Genomic DNA, 27,553 nt, shown 5'->3' on the forward strand with positions numbered 1-27,553 from the left:
TTACATAAAATAGAATTCTTTTAAAATGTATAGTGTGATGAATTTTGAAAAAAATATATTGAAATATATATTATATATATTTCATTACCAAATCAAGATATAGAATATTTTCATCATTCCCAAAAGTTCCCTTGTGCCCATTTGCAGTCAATATATTCCCTCTATCCCTGGTTTTGGCAACCATTGATCTACTTTTCTATGTATTGCTAAGTCACTTCAGTCGTGTCCGACTGTGTGACCCCATAGACGGCAGCCCACCAGGCTCCCCCGTCCCTGGGATTCTCAGGCAAGAATACTGGAGTGGGTTGCCATTTCCTTCTCCAATGCACAAAAGTGAAAAGTGAAAGTGAAGTCACTCAGTCGTGTTCAACCCTCAGCGACCCTGTGGACTGCAGCCTTCCAGGCTCCTCCATCCTTGGGATTTTCCAGGCCAGAGTACTGGAGTGGGGTGCCATTGCCTTCTCCACATATCAACATGAATTGGCCACAAGTATACATGTGTCCCCTCAATCCTGAACCCCCCACATATACACTACTGATACTATGTATAAAATAGATAACTGATGAGAACAGACTGTATAGCATGGGGAATTTGACCTTATGCACTGTGGTGACCTGAATGGGAAGGGATTCCAAAAGAGAGGGATATGTATATGTATGGCTTATTCATTTTGCTGTTCAATAGCAACTAACAGAACATTGTAAAGCAACCATATTCTAATAAAAATTAATTGAAAAAAAAGAAATCATATGCTAGCTAATCTTTTATGTTTGGCTTCCTTCAATTAGAATAAAACCTTTGAAATCCATCCATGTGGTTATATGTATCAGTGTGTGTGTGTGTGAAGTCACTTCAGTGCAAAGTCACTTCAGTCATGTCTGACTCTTTGCAACCCCACAGACTCTACAGGCTTCTGCCAGGCTCCTCAGTCCATGGAATTCTCCAGGCAAGAATATTGGAGTGGGTTGCCATGCCCTCCTCCAGGAGATCTTCCTGACCCAGGGATCAAACCTGCATCTCTTAAATATATCTCCTGTGTTGGCAGGTGGGTTCTTAACCACTAGTGCCACCTAGGAAGCCCTATATGTAAAAGTGATACACAACTAACAAAAAAATATGTATCAGTAGTTTATTACTTTTTATTGCCAAATAGTATTCCATTATATGGATATACCAGTTTGTTTATTCACCAGTTGATGGGTACTTGAGTTATTTTCAGTTTGGGGCTATTGTAAATAAAGCCTCTATAAATGCCAAGACAGACTCTGTGTTCAGATTAGGCAGTCTAGATTCACAACCCAAGTTTTTAAGCACTCTATTCCCCAGGTGCCCAAACAGGAACTGTGAAGCTCTTTGTCAACATCACCACACCTCTTTCTCAGGTTCCTGACTGCTCCTGGTTCCTGTGATGCTCACGAAGTAGATGTTGCCTGCTCCCACATCAAACACCACACATTTAGGCTGGTGGACAGAAGAAATGTGACTTCAAATTGTGCTTTAAAGAAAGGCTTCTGTCATTTCAAACCAATTAAGGGATTTATTTGTAAGGAAATCCTCTAACACAGACATCTTTAAAGAGAGGACTTAGAAAGTAACAAAACAACACTTTGGCCACCATCTAGTGGTCCACAGCTTAAATTCTAACATGGCTCTTGAAACCTCTCTTACTCATTGATCTAGTTGTTTATCTTTGTAATAGCATCTTAGTGTTAGTGTTACTCACTCAGTCATGTCTGACTCATTGCGACCTCATGGACTGTAGCCTGCTAGGCTCCTCTGTCCATGGAATTCTCCAGGCAAGAATACTGGAGTGGGTAACCATTCCCTTCTCCAGGGAATCTTCCTGACCCAGGAATTGAATTGGGGTCCCCCATGTTGCAGGCAGACTCTTTACCATCTGAGCCACCAGGAAAGCCCCTATATTAGCATTTCTGCTTTACTGACTATGCCAAAGCCTTTGACTGTGTGGATCACAATAAACTGTGAAAAATTCTGAAAGAGATGGGAATACCAGACCACCTGACCTTCCTCTTGAGAAACCTGTATGCAGGTAAGGAAGCAACAGTTAGAACTGGACATGGAACAACAGACTGGTTCCAAGTAGGAAAAGGAGTACGTCAAGGCTGTATATTGTCACCCTGCTTGTTTAACTTCTATGCAGAGTACATCATGAGAAACACTGGGCTGGAAGAAGCACAAGCTGGAATCAAGATTGCCCGGAGAAATATCAATAACCTCAGGTATGCAGATGATACCACCCTTATGGCAGAAAGTGAAGAAGAACTAAAGAGCCTCTTGATGAAAGAGAAAGAGGAGAGTGAAAAAGTTGGCTTAAAGCTCAACATTCAGAAAACTAAGATCGAGGCATCCGGTCCCATCACTTCATGGCAAATAGATGGGGAAACAGCGGAAACAGTGTCAGACTTTATTTTTTTGGGCTCCAAAATCACTGCAGATGGTGACTGCAGCCAAGAAATTAAAAGATGCTTACTCCTTGGAAGGAAAGTTATGACCAACCTAGACAGCATATTCAAAAGCAGAGACATTACTTTGTCAAAAAAAGGTCCATCTAGTCAAGGCTGTGGTTTTTCCAGTGGTCATGTATGGATGTGAAAGTTGGACTATAAAGAAAGCTGAGTGCTGAAGAATTGATGCTTTTGAACTGTGGTGTTAGAGAAGACTCTTGAGAGTCCCTTGGACTGCAAGGAGATCCAACCAGTCCATTCTAAAGGAAATCAGTCCTGGGTGTTCATTGGTAGGACTGATGCTAAAGCTGAAACTCCAATACTTTGGCCACCTGACGTGAAGAGTTGACTTATTGGAAAAGACTCTGATGCTGGGAGGGATTGGGGGCAGGAGGAGAAGGGGACGACAGAAGATGAGATGGCTGGATGGCATCACTGGACATGGGTTTGGGTGGACTCCAGGAGTTGGTGATGGACAGGAAGGCCTGGCGTGCTGCAGATCATGGGGTTGCAAAGAGTCGAACATGACTGAGCGACTGAACTGAATTGAACTGTAAAAGCAATGGAAAAATATCTGACAGTGGTGTGACTTTTTAATTTAGAAAAACAAAAACCAAAAATAGGCATAAAATGAATATTACTGTCCACTAGTCTATGGACAGGGAGGCCTGGCATGCTGCGGTTCATGGGACTGCAAAGAGTCAGACACGACTGAGCAACTAAACTGAAATCTATGGATAGTTAAGACAATTTTTAAAAATTTCTAGTTCATCTTAGGTATATATTTTTAGCACTGTAGTAATAAAGAAAACGTGAGGAATAGTAGTTAAATATAACAAGGAACATATATTCTAGAATTTTTAAAAAATCACATTAGCATATACTTGATTCTTTGGGGTAAGGAAAAGAATAGCAAAACCCCCTGGTATCCGATGATAACAAGTTTGTCAAGGCTAATAAAGTTATTTAGAAAATTCTTATGTTTGTCCAAAGTCAAACTGTGCATAACTTTTTCTTTTTATGTTTTTTATTAGACAAAAATTCTAAAAATTTCAAACGTACAGATATAGAGAAAATGAGATAATCAACCTTTGCACTTATCACCAATTATTGCAGCTTCAACAATTATCAGTTCATGGCCAATCCTATTTCCTCTATTCCCCATTCACTTCTGACTTACACCCAAATTAATGAATTATGCTTTTAAAACCTTAAAATAATTTTAGATTTTGAGAAAAGTGACTAAGATGGTACAGAGTTCCTATATATCCTTCACTAGCTCCCCCCAGTGCTCAGTTCAGTTCAGTTCAGTCGCTCAGTTGTGTCCGAATCTTTGCGACCCCATGAATTGCAGCATGCCAGGCCTCCCTGTCCATCACCAACTCCTGGAGTTCACCCAAACTAATATCCATTGAGTTGGTGATGCCATCCAGCCATCTCATCCTCTGTCATCCCCTTCTTCTCCTGCCCCCAATCCCTCCCAGCATCAGAGTCTTTTCCAATGAGTCAACTCTTCACATGAGGTGGCAAAAGTACTGGAGTTTCAGCTTTAGCATCAGTCCTTCCAATGAACACCCAGGACTGATCTCCTTCAGAATGGACTGGTTGGATCTCCTTGCAGTCCAAGGGACTCTCAAGAGTCTTCTCCAACACCACAGTTCAAAAGCATCAATGCTTCGGCGCTCAGCCTTCTTTATAGTCCAACTCTCACATCCATACATGACCACTGGAAAAACCACAGCCTTGACTAGATGGACCTTTTTTGACAAAGTAATGTCTCTGGTTTGAATATGCTGTCTAGGTTGGTCATAACTTTCCTTCCAAGGAGTAAGCATCTTTTAATTTCATGGCTGCAGTCACCATCTGCAGTGATTTTGGAGCCCAAAAAAATAAAGTCTGACACTGTTTCCACTGTTTCCCCATCTATTTGCCATGAAGTGATGGGACCAGATGCCATGATCTTTGTTTTCTGAATGTTGAGCTTTAAGCCAACTTTTTGATTTCCTCCCAGTGCTAACACATTATAAAACCAGTGTCACTGCCCATACCAAGAAATTGCTTTTACTTTTCTGTAAGAAAAACTGCATAATTTTTGTGCTTCTTGCTGCGTGCATATCTACTCATTTGAGGGAACAATAATTATAAAATACCATCCACCCTTACCATTTTGCAATTCCTTGCAATTATTTTCTGAATTTGGCTAAAGGAGTGCAAGTACTTTAAGGTCTCTGAAATAGCCATGAACGAATGAAATTTTTAGTTAACAACATATTTTGGAGAGTCAAGTTCCTATTTTAGGGACAGAATATGATCTAATAATTATCTAAACATAGAAATACCAATAAAGTTTTGGCTCGACACATCGGCTGTTTCTAAAATATAATTACAATGTCAAGAGAGTCCTGCTCTGAGTCTCCCACAGGATGTTTAAGAGCAAATGAGTTTCCCCCTGCCATACCAAATTCCATTGTTCATCATGAAATATAATGAGTTATCTAAGCCATCAAATATTTGGGATCCTCTGTCTGATGGCCTTACAGGATAAGTCTTCCTTGGCAGGGTGACTAAACCAGCACTTAGGAGATCCTTAAGAGCTAGTGGGCTGGCATGCTATCCCTTTTTGTAGCTCCAGTAAATAAGAGACCCATGGCAAAAAACACAGCTGGGGTCATTCTGGAGCACGATTTTGTCAAGACCGTCAAAACAATCATACATCTTAAACAACTTAAGAAATCCAAGGCAGCATTAACAACAGTGAAAAATAAAGAGCTTAGAGTCTTTAGACAAAAATACATAACTGATGAGAGAATACAGAGAAACGTTGTGATTAGGGTATGATTAGTTGTGATTATGACAGAGAACTAAAAGTTTCCTACGAGTACGAGAAGATATGTTTAAAACTGTATCTAAAATTTAACTGCATATGATTAAGACAGCATAACATAGTGGCTAAAGCCAGATTAATTCTGGAGTCAGACTGCTTGGCTTCAAATCTTAGTTCAACTCCCTCTAGATAGTCTGTGACCTGGCCAAGTTTTTTAACTCTTTCAAACTCAGCTTAACTTCTAGTGTTTATAATAACCCTTGCCATCCACAGATGCAGCAGATTTGGGCCAATAAGACCCGCACAGAGGAGATCAAATGTTTGTTGACTCACCTGACCAGTGATTACTGAAATCTGGGAGCAGGCAAAGATGGGGTCTCACTGGCTCCTGAACGCTCATCCAGTTACAAGTGAGAGCTGGTTACAAACTGCTGTTCCATTCCATTTCCCTCTGGGTGGGGAAGTAACTCAGATGTCAGGAGGACAAAGTGCTCTCAGGCTGCCTAACTGGCTCTCTGTCTGGGTTTCTTGTACCTAGCTAGTTCGCCTAGGACAGAGACAGGGTCTCCTTCTCTGAGACCAGACTCCACCTCTTCCCTGTCCCATATGGAACTCTCTGATGAATGCCCCAGACTCTCACCATCATCATTTAAACACCATTATTCAGTCTGTTTTTATGCTATTACTTGCCTACTCCTTTTATGCTGAATGCCTTAGAAGTAATTTTGAAGTTGTTTTTCCAGCTTAAACACAGTTCACAGGAAAACCAGCCACTCCCTCCCTTTTACATTTTACATTCCTTTTTACTCGTTCCCTGCTCCCTGCTCCTCCGTAACTAAATCCAACATGGTCCCTTCTTCTAGTGTGGGGTACCAACCTGTTAACTGGCCAACCCAACACCATTTATGGCAAGCATTTGTAGTTGTTCTGATTTTATTTAGGAAATCCTTTATAATCATTTTTTAAAAAGTAGGTCATGAATAGGATGCTAATTAAGAAATAATCTGTACAGGTCAGTGTCTTTCAAGACATTCTACATCAAATAGAAATTTTATGGTGAGTTTGAAGTTTTGAAGGAGATCACTTATAGGTAGTTGTCAGAACATGCAGGAAAAACTGTTTGCCGTCTTAGCATAGGTTATTTATGAAATGGCATTCCTTTCAGTTTACTCAGAGGCACGTGGGCCCACAGTGAGCCCTGCCAGTTCTGGGGGTGGTGATCTGTGAAGCAGCCTTGGATGTGAGTACACAGGTCACTTCAATGTTCAGATGTATCTATCACCATGTTCCAAAATAGTTTCTGAAGAGCACAACTGGCACATTATGGGAAAAAATACACTTATATTAGATATGTCCCTTTTCTATAAGTAACTCAGGGATTCAGATATTCTGTGATAATTTCACTCTCGTCTTACACTAGAGGACATGATATCAATATCAACTAGTATATATTTTAGCAGTAGTGGAAGCTTGGAAATCTTAAAGAAACCTGGACTTTAGCCAAGTCTGGGAGGACCTGGCTTTCAGGGACCACCAAAGAATTTGGCACAGACATATATGATGAGATTGAAAGCATTTGGGCTTTGTTCACAATTCAACAAAAATCTCCCACTGTAGTCATTAAACTTCGATCAGGTTACCAGATCAGTAGTTTTCAGCATCAGATGCCAGGCAGTGCACACTGAAATTCTTAGTTGCTTGAGATTTATGAAAGTCATATTGAAAGACATGGAGGTATAGATTAGCTTACAAAGCAATTAAATGGAGAGTTCTCTCACAGTAAGCCTGAGGCCTCTTATGACTCAGAGAGAAGGTCATTTTTTTATGCTTTCGGTATACTTATTCTATAAACTCTCCAAATCTTAACAGCCATCTCTAAATATTCTTATATTTGCTCAATTTTAAAATGTTATTAGGGATGGGAAAAGAAACATATAGCAAAATATCCAAGCCATTTGTGAGTGAGCAGTGAATGAGATGGGAAAGGTGATTCTAGGAGAGGAACATAAAGCTTATTTCCACCTACTGTCCTTTTTTTCCCTTCCAGATTTAATGAGAAATAATAACATATAATATTATATAAGCTTAAAGTATACAATGTATTGATTTGATACATGTATATATTGCAAAAAAGGAAAAGGAGCGATATACCCATTTGAATGCAGAATTCCAAAGAATAGCAAGGAGAGATAAGAAAGCCTTCCTCAGTGATCAGTGCAAAGAAATAGAGGAAAACATAGAATGGGAAAGACTAGAGATCTCTTCAAGAAAATTAGAGATATCAAAGGAACATTTCATGCGAAGATGAGCACAATAAAAGAAATGGTATGGACCTGACAGAAGCAGAAGATATTAAAAAGAGGTGGCAAGAATACACAGAAGAACTCTACAAAAAAGATCTTCATGACCCAGACAACCACGATGGTGTGATCACTCACCTAGAGCCAGACATCCTAGAATGTGAAGTGGGGCTTAGGAAGCATCACTAGGAACAAAGCTAGTGGAGGTGATGGAATTCCAGTTGAGCTATTTCAAATCCTAAAAGATGATGCTGTGAAAGTGCTGCATGCAATATGCCAGCAAACCTGGAAAACTCAGCAGTGCCCACAGGACTGGTAAAGGTCAAGTTTTCATTCAAATCCCAAAGGCAATGCTAAAGAATGTTCAAACTACTGCACAACTGTACTCATTTCACATGCTAGCAAGTAATACTCAAAATTCTCAAGCCAGGCTTCAACAGTATATGAACTATGAACTTCCAGATGTTCAAGTTGGATTTAGAAAAGGCAGAGGAACCAGAGATCAAATTGCCAACATCCGCTGGACCATCGAAAAAGAGAGTTCCAGAAAAACATCTACTTCTGCTTTATTGACTATGTCAAAGCTTTTGACTGTGTGGATCATCACAAACTGTGGAAAATTCTTCAAGAGATGGGAATACCAGACCACCTGACCTGCCTCCTGAGAAATCTACATGCAGGTCAAGAAGCAACAGAACTGGACATGGAACTATAAGACTACTTCCAAATCAGGAAAGGAGTATGTCAAGGCTGTATATTGTCACCCTGCTAATTTAACTTATATGCAAAGTACATCATGTGAAAGCCAGGCTGGATGAAGCACAAGCTGGAATCAAGATTGCCGGGAGAAATATCAATAACCTCAGATATGTAGATGACACCACCCTTATGGCTGAAAGTGAAGAAGAACTAAAGAGCCTCTTGATGAAAGTAAAAGAGGAGAGTGAAAAGTTGGCTTAAAGCTCAGTATTCAGAAAACTAAGATCATGGCATCTGGTCCCATCACTTCATGGCAAATAGATGGGGTAACAATGGAAACAGTGACAGACCTTATTATTTTGGGCTCCAAAATCACTGCAGATGTTGACTGCAGCCATGAAATTAAAAAACACTTGCTCCTTGGAAGAAAGCTATGACAAACCTAGACAGTATATTAAAAAGCAGAGACGTTACTTTACCAAAAAATGTCCTTCTAGTCAAAGCTATGGTTTTTCCAGCAGTCATGTATGGATGTGAGAGTTGGACTATAAAGAAAGCTGAGAGCCAAAGCATTGATGCTTTTGAATTGTGGTGTTGGAGAAGACTCTTAAGAGTCCCTTGGACTGCAAGGAGATCCAACCAGTCCATCCTAAAGGAAATCAGTCCTGAATAGTCATTGAAAGGACTGATGCTGAAGCTGAAACTCCAATACTTTGGCCACCTGATGTAAAGAACTGACTCATTTGAAAAGACCCTGATGCTGGGAAAGATTGAAGGCACAATCTTCAGTCTGAAGGATGACAGAGGATGAGATGGTTGGATGGCATCACTGACTCAATGGACATGAATTTGAGTAGGCTTTGGGAGTTGGTGATGCCAGGGAAGCCTGGCGTGCTGTAGTCCATGGGGTCACAAAGAGTTGGACACGACTGAGTGACTGAACTGAACTGAAGGTATACAATGTATTGATTTGATACATGTATATATTGCAAAGTGATTACCACTGTAGACAGCTTTTGCTAACATCTCCATCACATCACTACCATTTCTTTTTTTGTGTGAGAAAACTTAAGATTTACTCTCTCAGCAACTTTCAAGTACATAATACTGTATCATTAATTATAATTGCAATGCTGTGCATTAGATGCTCAGAATTTACTCATCTTCTAACTGGAATTTTGTATCCTGTGACCAACATTGCTCCATTCCACACTACCCCTTGGGCCTTGGTTCTATGAGTTCAACATCTTTGGATTCCACATGTTATTATATACTTTTATATAATAAATCTTTCTCTGTCTTACTTATTTCATTTAGCATAATGCCCTTGTTTCATATATTAATATATATATCACACCTTTTATCCATTGTCCATTGGTAGACAGGTTGTTTCCATATCTCAGCTATTGTGGAATGATGCAATAAGCAAGAGAATCAGATAACTCGTTGTGGTGCTTTTTTCATTTCTTTTGAATATATGCCCAGAAGTGGGACTGCTGTATCATATTCTATTTTTAATTTTCTTGGAAAAACCTCTATATAGTTTTCCATAGTGCCTGTACCAATTTACACTCTTAATCAACAGTGCACCAGGGTTCCCTTTTCTCTACATCCTTGCCCAAACTTGTTCTTTGTTGTCTTTTTAATAACAACCATTCTAATAGATGTGAAATAATGTACCAGTGTGGTTTTGATTTGCATTTCCTTGACGATCAATGATGTTGAGCATTTTTTCATGTACCTGTTGGCCATTTGTATGTCTTTATTGGAAAAATGTCTATTCAGCTCCTCTCCTTATCTTTAAAATTGAACTGGGTTTTTCTTGTTATTGAATTGTATGAGTTCTTCATATATTTTGAATGTTAACCTCTTATCAGATATATAACTGATTAACTCTAAATGAATTAAAGATTTAAACATAAGACCTGAAACCATAAAAATCCTAGAAGAAAACAAAGGGGGAAAGCTCCTTGACATTGGGCTTGGCAATAGTTTTTTTGGATACACCAGAAGTACAAGCAACAAAAACAAAAATCAGTCATTAAACACCTACTCTCCTTTATACACTACCAACTCCTTTTGCTAGTCAAGCTGGGTCTAGAAGAAAAACAGAGCCCATATATCAGTATTTCCCATGAGTCCTTTCAACCCTTTTGTTGTTTAGTCGCTAAGTCATCTATGACTCTTTTGTGACGCCATGGACTATATATAGCCTGCAAGGCTCCTCTGTCCACGGGATTTCCCAGGCAAGAAGACTGGAGTGGGTTGCGATTTCCTTTGGCTCTAAATAAAAGTTTCATTTTTTCATTCATCCTTTTCTCCATCAGAAATCATAAAAATCATCAAGTATAATTTTATAATGAGAATAGGAGTAGGGATTCTGAATGTTGTTCCTTACTCTGTGCATTTCCTCAGACATCTACTTTGGAAGTCAAATATAAATTAACATTCTTGCTTTGCCACAGCTGAGTAATATGGTCCTGGGAAAGTTACTTAACCTTTCTGAGTCTTAATTTCCTCATCTGTAAAATAGGCTTGGTAATATCTAGTTTACAGGATTACTGGGAGAGTTAAAATGAGATATTACATAGAAATCAGCCAGTACAATACCTGGCATGTACAAAGTTTTCAATAAATGGTTGCAATTTTAATTTTGGTAATTAGTAGCTAATTAGCTTGGGTAAAAGTTTTCGAAAAGGTTGGGAAGGCTACCTCAAATGCTTGGTGGAAGGAGAAATACATAAACAAGTAATTAATTAAAAAAAAAAAGACAAAAGAGACGTCACTCGCATTACCATATAGACAGGTTTGGCTGTGTAATGCTAAATTTTAGGTATTTTTGAGTGTGAGACTATTGTTAGACCATAGTAGGGAAGTTGTTTCAATTATATAGGGAAGTACAGTATATAAGAAATATGAAGCCTGGAGTACCTCACAGGACTTATTTTCACAACCTTCAATGAAAGGCATTATGCAAGTATAAATTATATACCTTCATGCTTATAATTATACCTAAACCACATATTCCCAGAAGATTTCATTATGTAATTTTTCACACTTAACTTCGTTTCCTTTATAAAGCAATGTGCCATAAAAAACCCTCCATAAAAGAAATCATTACTAATCACATATTTACTATATAAAGAAAAAATGTTTTTCTAAACATTCATATTTATATTGCCACATTAGCTACTCTGAAATTGTTATTGGACAAAACTAATCATCTATTCATGGCAGGTAAAATATTTATAAACATGATTCAAATTACCTACATTCAGAGACTTCATAAAATCTTTTTCCAATAAACTTTCTTCTAAAAATTCAGAAATATATTAATAGCCATTAAATTGCCATGTAAACATTGCAGGTCACTTGCCTCCAATTCTGACTCAGAATTATGCAAACTAGTTTTATCCCCAAATTCTCTCCATGTCCTGCAAAATTTTTATAAGAAAATTCTCTGCACTATAGCCATTGCAATGGCATTAAAATGACTTTTCAAAAGGCACATGAAGAATCTTTAAATACTCGAACTAGAAAAGCAAAGATAAAGTCTATGAGTTCAGCCCAAAGGCAAATAGCTAACTAGGAATTACCAAGTAGATCAAAGCTACATAAGCATTCAATAGGCATACAATATTTACAACCAACATCTACAACATTCCCGTAACAAACGTACATACACTTGACATCTTCCTCAAGAGCAACAGTTCTTTCTGGCTTGAAATCAGCTTAATATAGTAATTCCCTGTTCCCTTATAATTGCTCTTTGTATTGCTCCTCTTTACTAGCTAGATAATTTTAATTACTTCATCAAAGTCATTCAGTAAATTGTGCCAGTACCACAACTAGAACAGTCTGTTACAAACCTGGTTCCACATTTCATTACCTGTAGTCAGCAACATCCCCCAAACCTAAAAATTTCACAATAACAGAAAATGAAAAATATATCCAATAAGCAACTTACAGTTTAAGAGAATGGCAGGGTAATTGCATTTATTGAATAGAAACAAAAGTAAGACTATTACATAATATTTTGTTCCAAGACTCTAACTAAAATAGTGTACATAAGATATTAAACTTGAAGGTGTGAAAGAAAATGATACATGATTGCTAATAACATGAAATAATGGTTAATCCAAAGCAGAGACATAGTTCCTACCAGCCAGGGAAATTTTTGGTAAGAGAAGAAAAAAGGGAGCAATTTCTGAAAAACAAAAATACCAATATTTAACACACTCATATAGAAACTCCTCAGTACTCATTTTTATGTAGTTTTGGACTATGAATTACTAAAGCAGGTTTAAATTGAGTGGCCTGTTTGTTATCAGTTATCTAAATGCTCCTCAGACTATAGGGATCATTAGCTTATCAATTAAATAATAGCCAGTTGCACATAGGGTCTCAGACAAGAGACCAGCTTGCTTGTCAACATATATACACAAACTCAAGTGAAAAAGAAAGTCCATTTTAAAATGCACATTCTTAATTGCCCACAATAAATATTTGACACAGCTAACCAAAATGTTTTAGCACACTCTTACACCTTAGATAGCAGCAGGATAAAGCAGGTATTAGAACAATTCAAATTAGACAAAACTCAAAGCGATGATGTAAATTTATATGAAAAGAAGTAAAAAGTAAAAACAGACGTACTCAAGAGGAACTGGTATATCTTTAATTTAATTACTATTATTTAATTACTGTGTATTTAGTAACTGGTATTTAATTTGACAAATATTCAATTTTCTTACAGATTATTTGCAAGTCAGCCTGATTTCTATGAATTCCTGGGAGAGCTTAAGTCAAGAGGTAACATTTAATGGAGACATGCTCTGATTAATTATCTCTAATTGATCTGTCCAACATACGGTGAGTTATGAAAGTCATCAGTGATTTCCTCTTATTTTTAAATAGCAATAACTCTATGTAAAAAGTTATATTTTATAGGTTTATCAAAGTATAACTCTTATCAAAAACCTTGAAGCATTAGCTAAGATTGTATCAAAATTGTGACTGATTCCAGGTTGAAAATAAATTTAAATGTTAATACTTGAGGCAGATTGCTAAGGTGTCTTAGCCAACTTTTTATCATAACTGTGTCTACCTAGAGGCAAGCAACAGGAATGCTGGGAAATAGCACAAACAATGATTTTAAGAAAATACAAAAATGATATATATGTACAAAATAAAAGTATATAAACTTGTGCAGCGTATAGCAATATAGCTACTTGTAATATAACGTGAATAGTGTGGCTTCAGGCAATCGAATAGAGAAGTGAAGCTGAACGCTGCTATACCAACCAAATGGCAAATGTGACACCTGATAATGTAAAACAGAGGCATCCCCAGGGCGCCATGTAAAATTATTATAAAGCGGTGAAATAACAATATAAAGTTAATTTTATTAAAATTAACAATACTTCCCATCAGCACGAGACAATCTATATTCAAAATTAAAACAGTAGGAATGTTTATCTATTGAAGCATTCTGATAGGCTAAATATTGTTGACTGTTAAAAGAAATAAAGTTTCTAAGCCTCTTATTTTTTATTATACATTCATAAATACTCATCCTTAAGAACATCACCATACTCAAAGGCCTGAAATTAAAAACATGTTTTCTTATGAAATTTGGCATATCTGGCATGTTGCTATAGAAATGTCTCAGCCTAATGTTTTTTTTTTTTTTAACAGAAGTTTGATGTCTTAGAAATTAAAAAAAAAAGGATAAATTGGTCAAATTTTGCATGGTACTTTTCAAGTAGTACAATGAAATAGAAATAGGTAAAATTAGTAACTTCATGATATTATCTAAATCTTGATGTTTGCTGATTTTTACTACTTTCTATTGTTTGCGGAACTGATCTGCATACACTTACCAGTTATGAGATTTTATGTTAAGTAAATATATCAATTTTTAGGCATCTTTAGCTTTTAAAAGTGAGTTTTTTCTTGACTGTAAAAGGAATACAAGGCCATTGTAGAAAAGAATTAAAAGGATAAAAGTACAAAGAAAAGAATAAATATTATTCCTAATGTTATGTTGTAAACTCTAGCCATTATTAACACTTCGGAACACAACCTTTCAGTACTTTTTCCTATGCAGTGATAAGCACATGTACTTTTTTAAACTTTTATTTTTAGTACATGTGCTTTTTAATTCTTAGTGTTTAACCAAAAATAAACCTGACTGAAGACTATACCATTTCACAAAGTGAATTTTATCTTTTCACCTAAACTAAAGGAATATTTCACAGCATATACTATGTTTTATCTAGAGATAAGCTACAGTTATATGATAAACTGCTTCTGGTGAAGAACTGAACATTATAGTTTTAAATCTAGGAATGAGTTGGTCAATAGCACCATGGAGTGGGGTGGGGGATATATTCTATGGATTAAGATGAATTTTGTCATTATGGAACAGAAGAGTTAATTTATGAGATCCTGAAATTTCAAGGAACATCTTATACTATAGATACTTGGAAAATCTGTTTTATATATTTGGAAATCTACAAATTTACTATAATAAAGATCCCTATAAAAGCTAGTTGTATGTCCTTTATCTTTGAAACTGAAAACCTGGATTATATATGGTAAAGCAAGGGAGAAATTTAGGAATTATTTATAATTAAAGATGATATGCCTTTTTATGCTATTATCAAAGGAAAGATAATAGCAAACCATATTATGCTATTTGGTATGCTATTAACAAACCATAAAAAACTTATGCAACATTATTAAATTTAATTTAAGCCAAGAAAATCTAGGCTTATCCCGAACCCATTCCAAACTGTTTAACTCTGGCCACTGAGCTGAGGCTATTACAGCAGGTGTTTATCAGACAAGTCACTAGAAATTTCATAAGATCAATGAAGTTAGAAGATAAACAAGAATTTTCCCAGCCTCTTTTATTATTTCTAGATGGCCTCTTTTATGTTTTTAAAGGGAAGAAGGCAAATCTTACACTTCTACACTTTTTGAGCACATGGTCTCCCTTTCCTTTTTCATTTCTCTCATATTTTACATCATATCATACCATTTATTGCCCCCTTCCCCATGGAGGAATGTAAACTCTGTTGGAGAGTGGGGTTTTTACACTGATGAATCCCTAACACCTAGAACAGTACTAACACATAGTAAGTGCCCAATTAGTATCTGTTGGAAAAATTAATGAGTTTTCCCTAACTGGATACTTAGAATTAGCAGAAGTCAATTTAAATCTTCAAAACAAAGCAAGATTCTTTTTAAAAACAAGAAATTTGAAGATATTTCTTCTCTAAAGTTGGATTTCTCTTACTTTGGAAATATATTTTAATAAGTTTTGGCTTCCTCAATAGGGTTATTTTGATACCAACAATTACTAGAGCCTACTTCACTGAAAATTTGTGAATTCATTTAAAAAAATTTCTGAAGACACCATTTTTTTTTGCCACTGTTGCTGGAAAAATATGATTCCCTCTGTTCTCTTTCTTGTAAAAAATATACTAACCACACAAATCCAGGTACCTGCCTTATCTACTCTGCCTCATCTATTCTTCTGCTAAGGAAATTCTATACTCTGTATTCTTATTGAATAAGAGGACCATTCTGAAAAATCTGGCAATCAAACCATTCTGCAAACAGGAATACAGATTCCAATGATAAGATGAGTGAGCAGGATGCAAGAACACCTTAAAGATCACCTGCCATACTTGTGTTTGAGGTGCTCAATGGCTGTTTACATCAAGTGCCATCTGGCTCTATAGATATAATAACAATTATTCCATCGAGGTGTGTAGCTCCCTAAATCATATTAATATACAATGATTCCACTAGTCTTATAGGAGTTGATGTCTTTGTATGCTCCCATTTAACCTGGGTAATGCGCCAAAACAAGTCTGCCTCATCATTAAGAATTGATTTTTTATTTATGTGAATGTCACTGGCAATCCCATGATATCCCTTTGTAATTCAGTTGAACAGGACTGCATACTAGTGTTAATCTATTTTTATGGCATATCTTTAAAAATTTGCAACATCTTGCTACATTTGGATATTTATATAGAGATTTGTGTTCCCGCAGAAAGCTGTTGTTAGCTTTGGAGACCCAATTCATACAGCAATAGGGCAAGTATCTAATATACTTCATTAGCTATCTTATATCAGATATGGGTTTATTTCCTTAAATTATTTAACCTTGGTAGAACTACTCAGATCACATAAATAACAAATACACTAATGAAAATCATTATTTAGACTATTTAAAAACAAAACCAACAGGAGTAAAATTAAAACATTTCTAAAATCAGCCCTTTGGAAACATGTTATAAAAATAACTTTGTGCATTTACCATGATCACTCATTTCTTAATGTTGTTGTTGGTTACTTATTTAGACACTGACATCAACAACTCTTCTGATGTGTTAATATTTGTAAAAATGTTACACTGCTTTTTCTAATTCAAATCTGATTTTAAAAGTTATGGTTATAATTATTTATAAATGTGCCCTAATGACTTTTGCTAATTTAAAAAATATTACAATAAAACAATAAACAGTAATAAAGAAAAAAATAAATATTTTTAAAATACTGGCTAAAAACATTGTAAAAATTACACTTTAGATCTAGTTTTCCGGAGAGTACTTACAGGATCATTAAACAATTACCTCCTGGGGAAGTTCTGGCAGAACACCTTTCATATTTAGGTGCATGTTATAGACTTGAATCTGTTTAGAAAGCAATAGTGAGCTTCTTTTAAAAACCACAGAATTTGGAGTTGGAGGAGGTTATGTTATACATGAGGCTCTTGCCCATTTTATACTGTTGTTTTAAAGACAGAAATTGCTCTCATGCTAGTGAGAGTTTATCACATACAATTAGTGATAGAGCAACTCATTAGGAATGTGAACAGGTTTCAAGACATTCAAAGAAACGAGGCAATACTTCAAATCTAAAGGACTTTGCATAAGAGTGTCACTGAAAACTATAAACTATTTTAAGATTCTGTCTAGAGAAGTCTCTCGTACATTTCATGGATTATTTAGACAATTAACAAAAAAGTACACTGAGGTAAAAATCATTATTATAACTTGAACATATATGTCCTAAAACTTAACTAAGGGCTCAAATTTAAGAAAAACATTCATAAAAATCTATATTTTAGTTAAAACTATGAAACTAATGTGGCTTTCAATGTAATCCACTAGTACCTGTCCTTAAACTGTAATTTTTACAAATATGTTTCCTGAGATCTGTGCAAATTATATATTGTACATGTCATAAATAACAAATAAGTAACTAGGTGTTTTTGTATTCAATACTCAAATATATTTAATGCTCAGATATTTTCATTATATAGAGGTCCACAAAGAAACTTGGACATATCTCTGTGCTCTTCAGAACTAAGTGTGGTGAGCAATTATCAGGAGTAATATACGTGTCAGTTTTTGAGTACACTATTGCTTCTAAACATTATTAAAAAACCACTACACAAAGATGATAAAAGGTGGATTAGTCACCTAAATGCCTATAAATTGAGATGTAAGGTCAGAGATATTCCCTTCACTCACCCTGTTGTCTCACACAGGGTTAGTTGGTCACAATTCATATCCTGGTGCGCACGAGGCATACACTGTGGTTCAGAGTTAATATTGGGGACTTGGTTCACAGGCTTACAAGTCAGATTTTAAGACATAATAATGGTGATGTCTATGATACTATTCTAATGCTTTATTTTGTTAAACTAATTCTTCATTTTAGCAATGAGTCAAGTAAAGAAGGAACATGGAGTCAGTTTGAAATCTACTTCAGAGTTCACCTCAATCGGTGAACAGTGAATGCTCTGACAATGACATTCACAACAGCATCGCTGCTGGGTATTCCTATAATTTGCTCTCTATGATCGTCCCTTTAAACAAAAAGCTCTGTACTCAGCATGCAAAGAAGTTAGAAGTGGGGAAAGGAGGGGGAGCCACACATATAAGAAGAGAGAGGGGAAAAAACTGCAGATCAATCATTTATAATTAACAAAAATCCGATTGGTGCTTTAAATAGAGATCAATGTGTTCCAGGCTGCCTGGATTGTGGGGATGTATTCACCTTCTCGTAACTCTCCAAGCAAGCTGTCACACCTACAGAATCACCATTTGTTTTCTTAACAAAGCTTCAGGGGGCGCCAGGCTCTCATTGAAATTTCATTAATCTAATGGAGTAAAGTCCTATAGAAAAAAATCAAATTCTCGTTGGACGAGATGCTACCTGGGAAAGATAACCTCTGTTTGAACTCTCAGACTCGGATCGCTCTGCTATTAGTCTGAGGAAACAGACAGCAACAACGCTGATTACAGCCACCGGCCTCAACAATTTTTTTTTCTAACTAGCAATTTCGAGAGCAAGTGCCACAGTGTCAGCTAAAGAAACACAACTGCGGGTTTTCTGCAGAGCGAAATGGTTCTGAAATGTCACTGAATAGCTCACAAAGGACGCCAGTCTACGACAACAGAGACATAAGCATGTAGGAGAAAGGGCCCACACAACCTCCTTTCCAAGGTATGTTGTTTACATGCATGTAATTTGTGAAACCCACAGCTATTCAGTTCAGGGATTTCACAGAAGTCTAAACTAAAATCTGTTTGGAAAGCAGTAGAGAGATTCTTCCAAGAGTCACAGAAGGCTGGGTGTGGGGAGATTATGATGTGGTATTCACATAAATAGGTACATATATAGTGGATGAGAGTCTTCAAGTTTCCAAGACATCAGTTTTAATTGTTATTTGGTGATCATATTTTGGCAACGCCTCCAAGTAATTTGATTCACAAGTATGCAGATATGGCCCAAATATGTACATGTAACAACATTTGAAAGGCGATTCCTCATGTTAATTCCTCAAAATTCCTTCCAGGAATGTCCCCATGGCTCATCTGATACTCACATGGCAAGAGTATAGGATGGTAGTCATGTACGTGGTAAAAGGGCCAATATGACTAAAGCAGCATCTATTCCAAACTAAAATCATTCTCCATGCTGCTTATTTTTTCCCCTATTTAAACACCTATTTTTAAAGTTTAAATGACTAATAGCCCAGAGGCTTTAGGTGCCCTGTACAGAGTCCAAAGAGAAAATGAAACAACCTGTAGAAACCCCTCTGCTAGGCTCCTATGTGAACACTATGCTTTTAAAGAAGCGACTGGGCTAAACGAAGTAGACTTTAGCCAAGCAAGATCACAGTCAAGTTCAGCACTGCTTTCTGATTCAATCAGCTCCGAGGTACGGAGGTGATTGTGCAAACCTTACTTGTGTTAAAGGAGAAAACCAACCTTACTTTAAAGTAAAAAGAAACAAGTAATTTGGATGAAAACTACAACTTACGTTTATTTTTAAAAAACCAAGGATCTAAAAATTGTAGTACATAATAAAGAGAAAAAAAAACAATGTTTTGAAAAAATAGACATCCTAGGTAACAACTGAGATAACTGAAAAAATTCTGAGTCTATCTTAAGATAATATTTTTATTTTACAAAAAGTTTATTGCTTTTCACCTAGGTCATATAAAGCCTACTGCAGGTCAGGAAATATCTTATTTCCAAAGTAGTTCACAGGAGTGAGTCACTTCCTATTATATATTTTCTCCATTACTCTGTTTATGGGTAAATATTTTTCTACGTGGGATAGATTTAATATTTTTTCTTCTGGGTCTAAATTTATCCACAAAGACTTAGCTTGTGTTCATACATAATTCCTTTAATTTCCTGTGTGAGATCCACCTGTAGAATTATACTTCCTGCCCTCTATTTACATCCCATTTAAAGATGCCACTGAACATATATAAATTTTTAATTCCAAGCAACAGAAAAATGGGTAAATAACACATTGATGTGTCTATGTGTATGTACTGTTTATATAAACATATGTAATATATGCAAATCGATACTCACCAAAAGTTAGTTTACCTAAGTTAGGATTATTCAGATCGATCCTGGGAACAAAATAATACACCTTTTCTAGGCATTCATCCCTACTATAGAGACGGAGAAAGAAAGATTGTGAGAGGGAGACACACACATTCAGATGAGCCTTCAGGGAATTGTATGAACTTTTGAACCAGAGGCGGAGAGCCAGAGCCCAGCCTGTTCCCACTTTAATAAACATTTTTTTTCTTCAATTAATTAAGGTTTGGAAAGAAAAAAAACCACAGAAGAGAAGTAATTTAGCATGCAACGCATACTTTACAGATGGATCCTACCTTCGGATGCTTATTAAATCTATGCATGATTGCGCTGGAGAAAATTAATTGCATTGTTTCTCACTATTCAAAAGAGGGTTGCAAACAGCTCAAAAATAAAAAGGAAAATGAAGCAAGGTTGTTGTTGTTGTTGTTTAAAAAAAACAGCAACAGTATAAAAGGAATACTTTCAAAGTCCTAAAACAATACCCACAATTGGCCTAAGAGCACAAAAAATTCCTTTAACGTTTTTTTCTGTTTCAAAATACCGTGTATGTTGCCAGAATATACATATCTATTTTAAGTTTACACATATCCTGGCCTCAGTAAAATTTCCTACTCAGTGGCATTTGAACTATTCAATTAAGTGGTGAGTTTTTGTTCAAATCCTGCTGTGAAGAAAGATTTACATGAGCAGCTGGGAGTACACACTAGCGCACATTCACTGTATCTTAGTGGGTATTTTCTCCATTCCAGTCTTTGGAAAAAGTGATAAATTCCTAATTTGGGGGGAGGGGAGAAAATATAAAATATTAAGAATACGGGTAATTATTTGCAATTTTATCAGCTTTAATTTTGGGGAAAAAAAAAACTCAGATGCTTCAGAAACTCTGGTCATTTTTGCCTTTCTCAAGTACTGCTAGTGGAGGTTGAACTGTAACCTCTCTCTTAGACTGTCCTGAAAATGACCTTCATCAAACTTGAAAGGACTACTCTCTGTCTAAGGAGTTAGAAGAGCCATTAATTTTCCTAACTCATTCATTTCCAGATTAAAAAAAAATTCCTTGTGTTACTTCATTGCAGATGCTCCTTTTGATGTGACCCACCTTGTTGTTGACTTGACTAAAAACATTTCACTTAGAACTTCTAAACTTATTTGATTGCATGACCCAAATAGATGGTGGTTTTATTTTATTCTTCCCACTCCAAGTCTATAAATCAGTCTCTCTAATCCCTGGTTAATGTGTATAATTATTTTAAAGTATTTATCATGACACAAATTTGGCTAAGAGTAACAAACTAAGGACGTATCATAAATAAATGAATCTGTCCTATGTATAACAGAGTTTGTAAGATATGGGAAAAATATAGATATATTAACATTGGGATTAGTTTATATAGTGCCTTTCACCAGAAGGTCTCAAACAACAATATAAATGACCTCATAAATAATTATAGCTTTAAAATCCCTAGTTAGGAATGGGACAAAACAAGATCCCATGGTGAGACAGGTAGAGCAAAACTTCTAAGACAAGTATTCAGCTTTTGTTCCCTTGCTTTACCTCTTAAAGTCGGATCTACCACCCTGTTAGATCATCAACCAATTGAAAGGAGGGTCTCATTATCATGCCAAAACATCTGGTTCAGTTCAGGCACTACTAAAAGGAGAAAAATCTATGCTGCTGTGAGAAACTCCAGTCAAAATGGAGCCAATGCCTTGTGTTGGTAGAATTTTTCTCCATGTAACACAACAGTGTGTAGTACCTATGTTATTGATTGGTAAAGAGGACAGGGATATATCAGCTTGGAGCTCCAGAACATTAGGATTACAAAAGACAGTTTAACTGAGGTATTAAAAACAGGGCCAGAGTCTGAAGGGACAGGGAAGCCTGGTGTGCAGCATTTCATGGAGTTGCAAAGAGTCGGACATGACTTAGCAACTCAACAATAACAACTTAAGTGAAACCACACTGATAGGTATGAAATACCTGAATAATATAGGTAGGAAAGAGCCTAAGAAGGGAGATTTCTTAGTTCAAGGCGCCCGAAAGATCTCTTCTGTTTTCTGTACTCCAACACTGAGCAACAGGCTGACTGCAACCTACACCTGTACATTTGACCTATCTCTTTATTACAGAGTCTCTCAGCTGCTTCAATATTTACCTTTTAAGTTTTCCCTGGAATTAACACAATCCTCCCCACCTCAAATAGCGAGCATTGCAAATGAAAGTGCTGTATATCATCCCTAGCTGCTGGTCATCTACAGTTCTGGGACTTCCTCTATTAAAGACTCCATCACATTAGGGTACTTTATCATCTTTCTGAAGAAGTTCCAGAATGAACACCAACAAGCAACTAGTCAGCAGCTGCTGGCAGAGCAGTTTTTGTAGTACCAGTGACTCTGGCCTTCCATGGATCATTTCCCATTGAGTATGTGGAAGAGTTTATCAAACTCAAGATATCAAAAGCACAAAATAAGTCTAGGAAAGTAGATGATTAAACTCACTTTCAAGAATCCAAGAGTTCTGAATATTTTTCAGATTTTTAGATACCCACTGTAAAAATGAGAATAGTTAAAAGATAAAAATTTAAAACTCTTAATTGACTTAGTTTTTATTTTATATTTCTTACAAACGTTACAATGAGTACACTATTCTCCTGGAGCAAAGAGCTCACTGATGACTGGGGGATTAGATTCAAGACATTATACTTTGATTTAGCAAATCTCTGTATTCATTTATTATATGGGATCCTGTTTTCCCGAAAGAGTTAAACTCCCTTTACAAGGTAAAGAGCTTAATCACTCTGGGATGAGATATTTTTTCTATTTTCCAATGCAATTACTCTTTGTCTTAAATCTAATTGAATTCACTTTCCATGTTAGTGGGGGAAGGGAGGTAGGTAGGAGAGATGCTGCATATGTTAGAAGACAAATAGTGTAAATTGCAGACTTTTTGATATAAAGGATTTTTCAAAGACAAAATATTGTGTGCTGATAAAAATGTTTAAATATTCAGTGTTGTTGTGGGTGGAGATTTGGCCTATTAGGAACTGGATTTCTTATATGGAGAACATTAAGGACATTGCATAAAGAGCATTCGTATTTATAAAGTATCTTGGGATTCTCTGTATGAAGAGCACCAAATAAATATGAGTATTTTCACCTCACGTGGCCTATCACAGATTGTTGGCATCTCAGCAAAAATGTATTTCAGTAGTCAGCAGGATATACACTCTTCTGTGGATTTGATTTTTCTGCCATCTTCTCTTCCCTGAGCTGTAACATGGAAGGAACATGTTGGCTGCCTCTTCTCCCTTTTCTAAAGTTCTTGACTCATTTGTCTTGGTAGTGTCAGTGTATAGCATTTGCCTTTGTACTCATAGGCCATACTATTGAAGGAAGGGAACATTTACCTTGGATCTATCTGGGATAGTGTTTTCCACCCTCTGTATTTCTGGTGTCTAAGGAGAAAAACCTCCAGATATCATGGAAGAGGGGAGAGAAGGTGGCAGTCACTCTGTGGCACGTTAAGAAATACTGAAGAAACAGGAGACTACTATTATCTCAAGGTTCTCTGGAGGTTCTTTAGGATATGACAAATACATGTATGTATAGTCACATTTTTTAGGGTTCAATTTGACAAATTCTTATTGAATATCTCCCACGTGCTGAAGTCTGTGAAAGATACAGGAGTAATTAACCTGTGAAAGATACAGGAATAATTAAGACACCACTCCTGCCCTGTGGGAGCTCACAACCTTTGGAGAAGCCAGCACATGGTAAGTAATATAATGCAAGGCAAACGGTGGTAACAACTACAATAAAGGCATTGATCAAGTAAAACATAAGACAGGGAGAGGATGAGGCTGCTGCTGCTGCTGCTGCTAAGTCACTTCAGTCGTGTCCGACTCTTAGCGACCCCGTGAACTGCAGCCTACCAGGCTCCTCCGCCCATGGGATTTTCCAGGCAAGAGTACTGGAGTGGGTGGCCATTGCCTTCTCCGAGGATGAGGCTACCTTGGAGCAATTAGGAAGCCATGTAGAGAAGATGAGCCGAGCCTTGTAGGATCAGTGCATTGTAGATGGCTGGAGAAGATGAGAAAGGCATTCTAGGTGGAAGACACAGGGCTGGTTTTGGGGAATGATGAATAATGAGGTTGGAGTATAGGGCATGAGATTCAAATGTAGGAGGTAAAATGAAAAGTACAGATAACTTGTATTTCAGATCATGCTTTCAAATCCTCTTCAAAATAAGCTGAGATTATGAAGCTGCAGTGTAACTAGACAACAGTTCTTCATGATAAGTGTTCTCAGCCCATTATCCCCTTGTATACTCAAGAGGTTCTGGCTTCACTGGTTTGGTTCCTTCCTAGGCCTGCTCTCAACTACGGAGGGTTCTGCCATTCTCAGACAAGCGTCTTGGCCTTTTGTGATGCAGTGTTGGGAAGAATAAGAATGAGATAAGAATTTGGAAGGGCAAAGGCCACTTGGACAGATAGTAGAGGACAGATAGCCAAAAAGCACTCTCCACTCTGCTCTGCTGAGAATCAAAAGGAACACAGCTGGACAGTAGGTCTGAAAGAGTTCAAGGGCAAGAGAGCAAGAGGCTCCAGGGAGCTGTGGAGATTCTGAGAGGGGACAGTGGCCTTGTAAAATATACTGCATGTATATGTGAGGACTGAAATGTTTACTCTTATTGTGCTTCTGTGAATGTGATACCTCTTCAAGACTGGGTCTGGTGTCAACAGGGATGATGGTAAGCAAAGATTCAGGACAACTCAGCATGAGAACACATGTGATTTTCTGGAGACTGGAAGCTGTGCCTCACATCATACCGGAGAGAGCTATGACGGCTAGAAGTGGATCAGGAGCTCTTTACCATTTTATTCTCCCATGAATTCTCCATTTAATGTTTAATGTTTAATACTTGTTGAATAGATTGAGATGGTTCTTACTGTATATTAATTAATTCTTTTCTTGACTCTGTCATTCTTTAGTGGCTGCCCTAAACTTCCACTCTCCGTTTCCATAAGCCCAGGGCCAATCCCTACTCCATGCTCTTTACTCTCAGCAGATGGCCTTGCCCTCCCCGACTTCCAAGTAAAAATATCTCTGCATCATTACCCCCCTCTATCTTTTAACTCCTTTCTCTAAGAAGTGAGTGCCTTACCTTTTAGCTTAAGGCTGATTCTTGAATAGTATTATACAACCTACCTCCACCTTTCCCAGAACTTGATTCTATTTATTATCCTTTCTTTTTCAACTGTTCTTTCTTCTTTTCGGGAAAATTAGCTCAGATCTACCCTCTCCTAAAACAAAAATTAAAGAACCAAAAAAAAGTTCCTCTTCACCTCTTCCTTGCTACCACTTATCCCTTCCCTTATTTTCAGCAACCAACTTTTTTAAAAGTGGTTTATACCTACAGTCTCTAGTTTCTCAGTTCTCATTCACTCCTGAATCCCTAAAATCAGCCTTCTACTTTTACTAATCTACTGAAACTGCTCCTCAAAGAATTAGCAAATAACTTTATTTTTGTTTCCACCATTCTTGTCCCTCCTTAAAAATGCCCCACCCCACATCTAAAAATACACAAACATGGAGGGAGATTGTCAGTTACTCACCTTTATAGCCCCTCAACATGTAGCATTATGCCTTGTATACGGTAGACACTCCATGAGTATTTAAATTGAATCTGGATTTCTTCAACCAGTCTCATTGTCCCCACGATTCCTGATATTCTCTGACCATGTCAGGAAACTAGGAATGGTTTCAGATGCTACAGCTAGTATCAGGGCATGCAGCTTTCTCTAATGGTTTAGAGAATTAGGAAACATCTCATTCTCAATTGTCAACAACAAAATTATTTTAAAATTCTCGTATGTCAGAAAGTATAATAAAAATTGTGTTATTTTGATTTTGTTGCTAAAATATACAAAACAAACATATACATGAAATGTATATCATGATGATCGATGGTAGTGATCAAGAACTCAAAAATGAAGAATTTGAAACACAGAGACTTGCCAGATTTATCAAGTGGCTTTCTGTTGATCCAAACATAAACCATGTTGTAAGATCTTGTAAGGTATTATGCAATAAGCCCTATTTTCCCAGAAAGCTCTACAATGGCTGAGACACAATACATTCTAAAATATAATCAGAAATAAGCCAGTCAGTACTAATATATTGATTGACACCTTCAGTAAATAGGCTTCTTTTGTGCAGAGGGTACAAAAACAAATATTTGAATCCAAACATGTAAGGTTAATCAATGGGACGTGGGAACACTTTTTACTTCTGTATTTCCCTTGAGTGTCTTATATGGAATTTCACTAACAGGAAGCTCTCCCCTCTCTCACAAACTCCTCCATACACTGAGAACCTTTAGGAACAGCGATAAACAGCTCAAGGGTCACACAGCTTCTTGGACACATGTATATACTGAGGTTACCGGCCACTTCTCTGTCCTGCGTTGCTGCCCGGCTAATTGCATGCAACATGAAATGCCTAAGAAAGCCAGCAGAATCGCCGTGTTACAGTTGTTTACTTGAAGCATTCCTTTAGAATAGGCCTACCCACCAAGAATGTAAAGAATCCATGGGTCCTGCACAACGTTCTCAGTCGAAATCCATTCTCTTTGTCACTATTTGGTTCAACAGTTCAGGTAAACAAACATTCTGGGAGCACTTACGCTACAACAGGCACTGTGCTAGGCCTTCAGGGAGCCAGAATCCAGCGCAGGACAGAGATGTGTAAACACAGAATTCCAGGACAATGATGGCAGTGATTTGAAGATTTCAAACCACAGGGATACTTTTCTTAAAAGGTGAACTACATTTGGGACAATTCTGCATTTTAAGGCAAAAGTCAACATTTATCTTAAAATATGGAATGCCCAAATTCGAAATCTAAAATTTAAGGTTTTAAGGATCATTTAAATGTTAATAGAATAAACTAATGAGAGCAAACTAAAAGAAAAACATTGGCGAGTCTACTCACTGAACAGATTCTTCTCAAAATAAAGTTCCTTAAAGGCAGTAAACATTTTTGTACAACAGTAGTAGGGGCAAGGAAATATAAGAGACCCACTCCAACTAAAAGTTACCAGATAGGGGGACATCCAGTGCCACTGTCCTGTGACACTATTTGTAGGGAAGGGGATCACCTTATTACAAAACTGTTTTCTCTTTTAAGGCTCTCTTGCCCTAGATATTTTCCTAGATAACATTATATTTCATCTCAACCCTTTCAAATAACCTGTAAACAGTCTTTACATTAATGCCAGTGTAATCTGTCAAATAATACTCTGGAGTATTAGAAATATAAATAGATGAGAA

The 27,553-nt window shown here is 36.8% G+C and overlaps 1 protein-coding gene across 5 annotated transcripts in view; it reads right to left on the minus strand.

Annotated features, from left to right (window-relative positions):
- SKAP1 (src kinase associated phosphoprotein 1) overlaps positions 1-27,553 on the minus strand; it is a 304,655-nt gene that overhangs the window by 137,482 nt on the left and 139,620 nt on the right. The window contains exon 1 of one of the 5 annotated variants that reach the window (XM_086358051.1): positions 5,624-5,801. The exons of the other annotated variants lie outside the window; for them this stretch is intronic. Coding sequence (XP_086214177.1) covers positions 5,624-5,690 — 67 coding nt within the window. The 5' untranslated portion in view covers positions 5,691-5,801. Of the gene's footprint in view, positions 1-5,623; positions 5,802-27,553 lie in introns of those variants that run through there. 5 annotated transcript variants of the gene reach the window in all.

The sequence above is a fragment of the Bos grunniens genome, chromosome 19 (assembly GCF_055505025.1).
Source record: "Bos grunniens cultivar Pamir isolate PY7600 chromosome 19, Bosgru_T2T1.0, whole genome shotgun sequence".
NCBI lineage: Eukaryota > Metazoa > Chordata > Mammalia > Artiodactyla > Bovidae > Bos > Bos grunniens.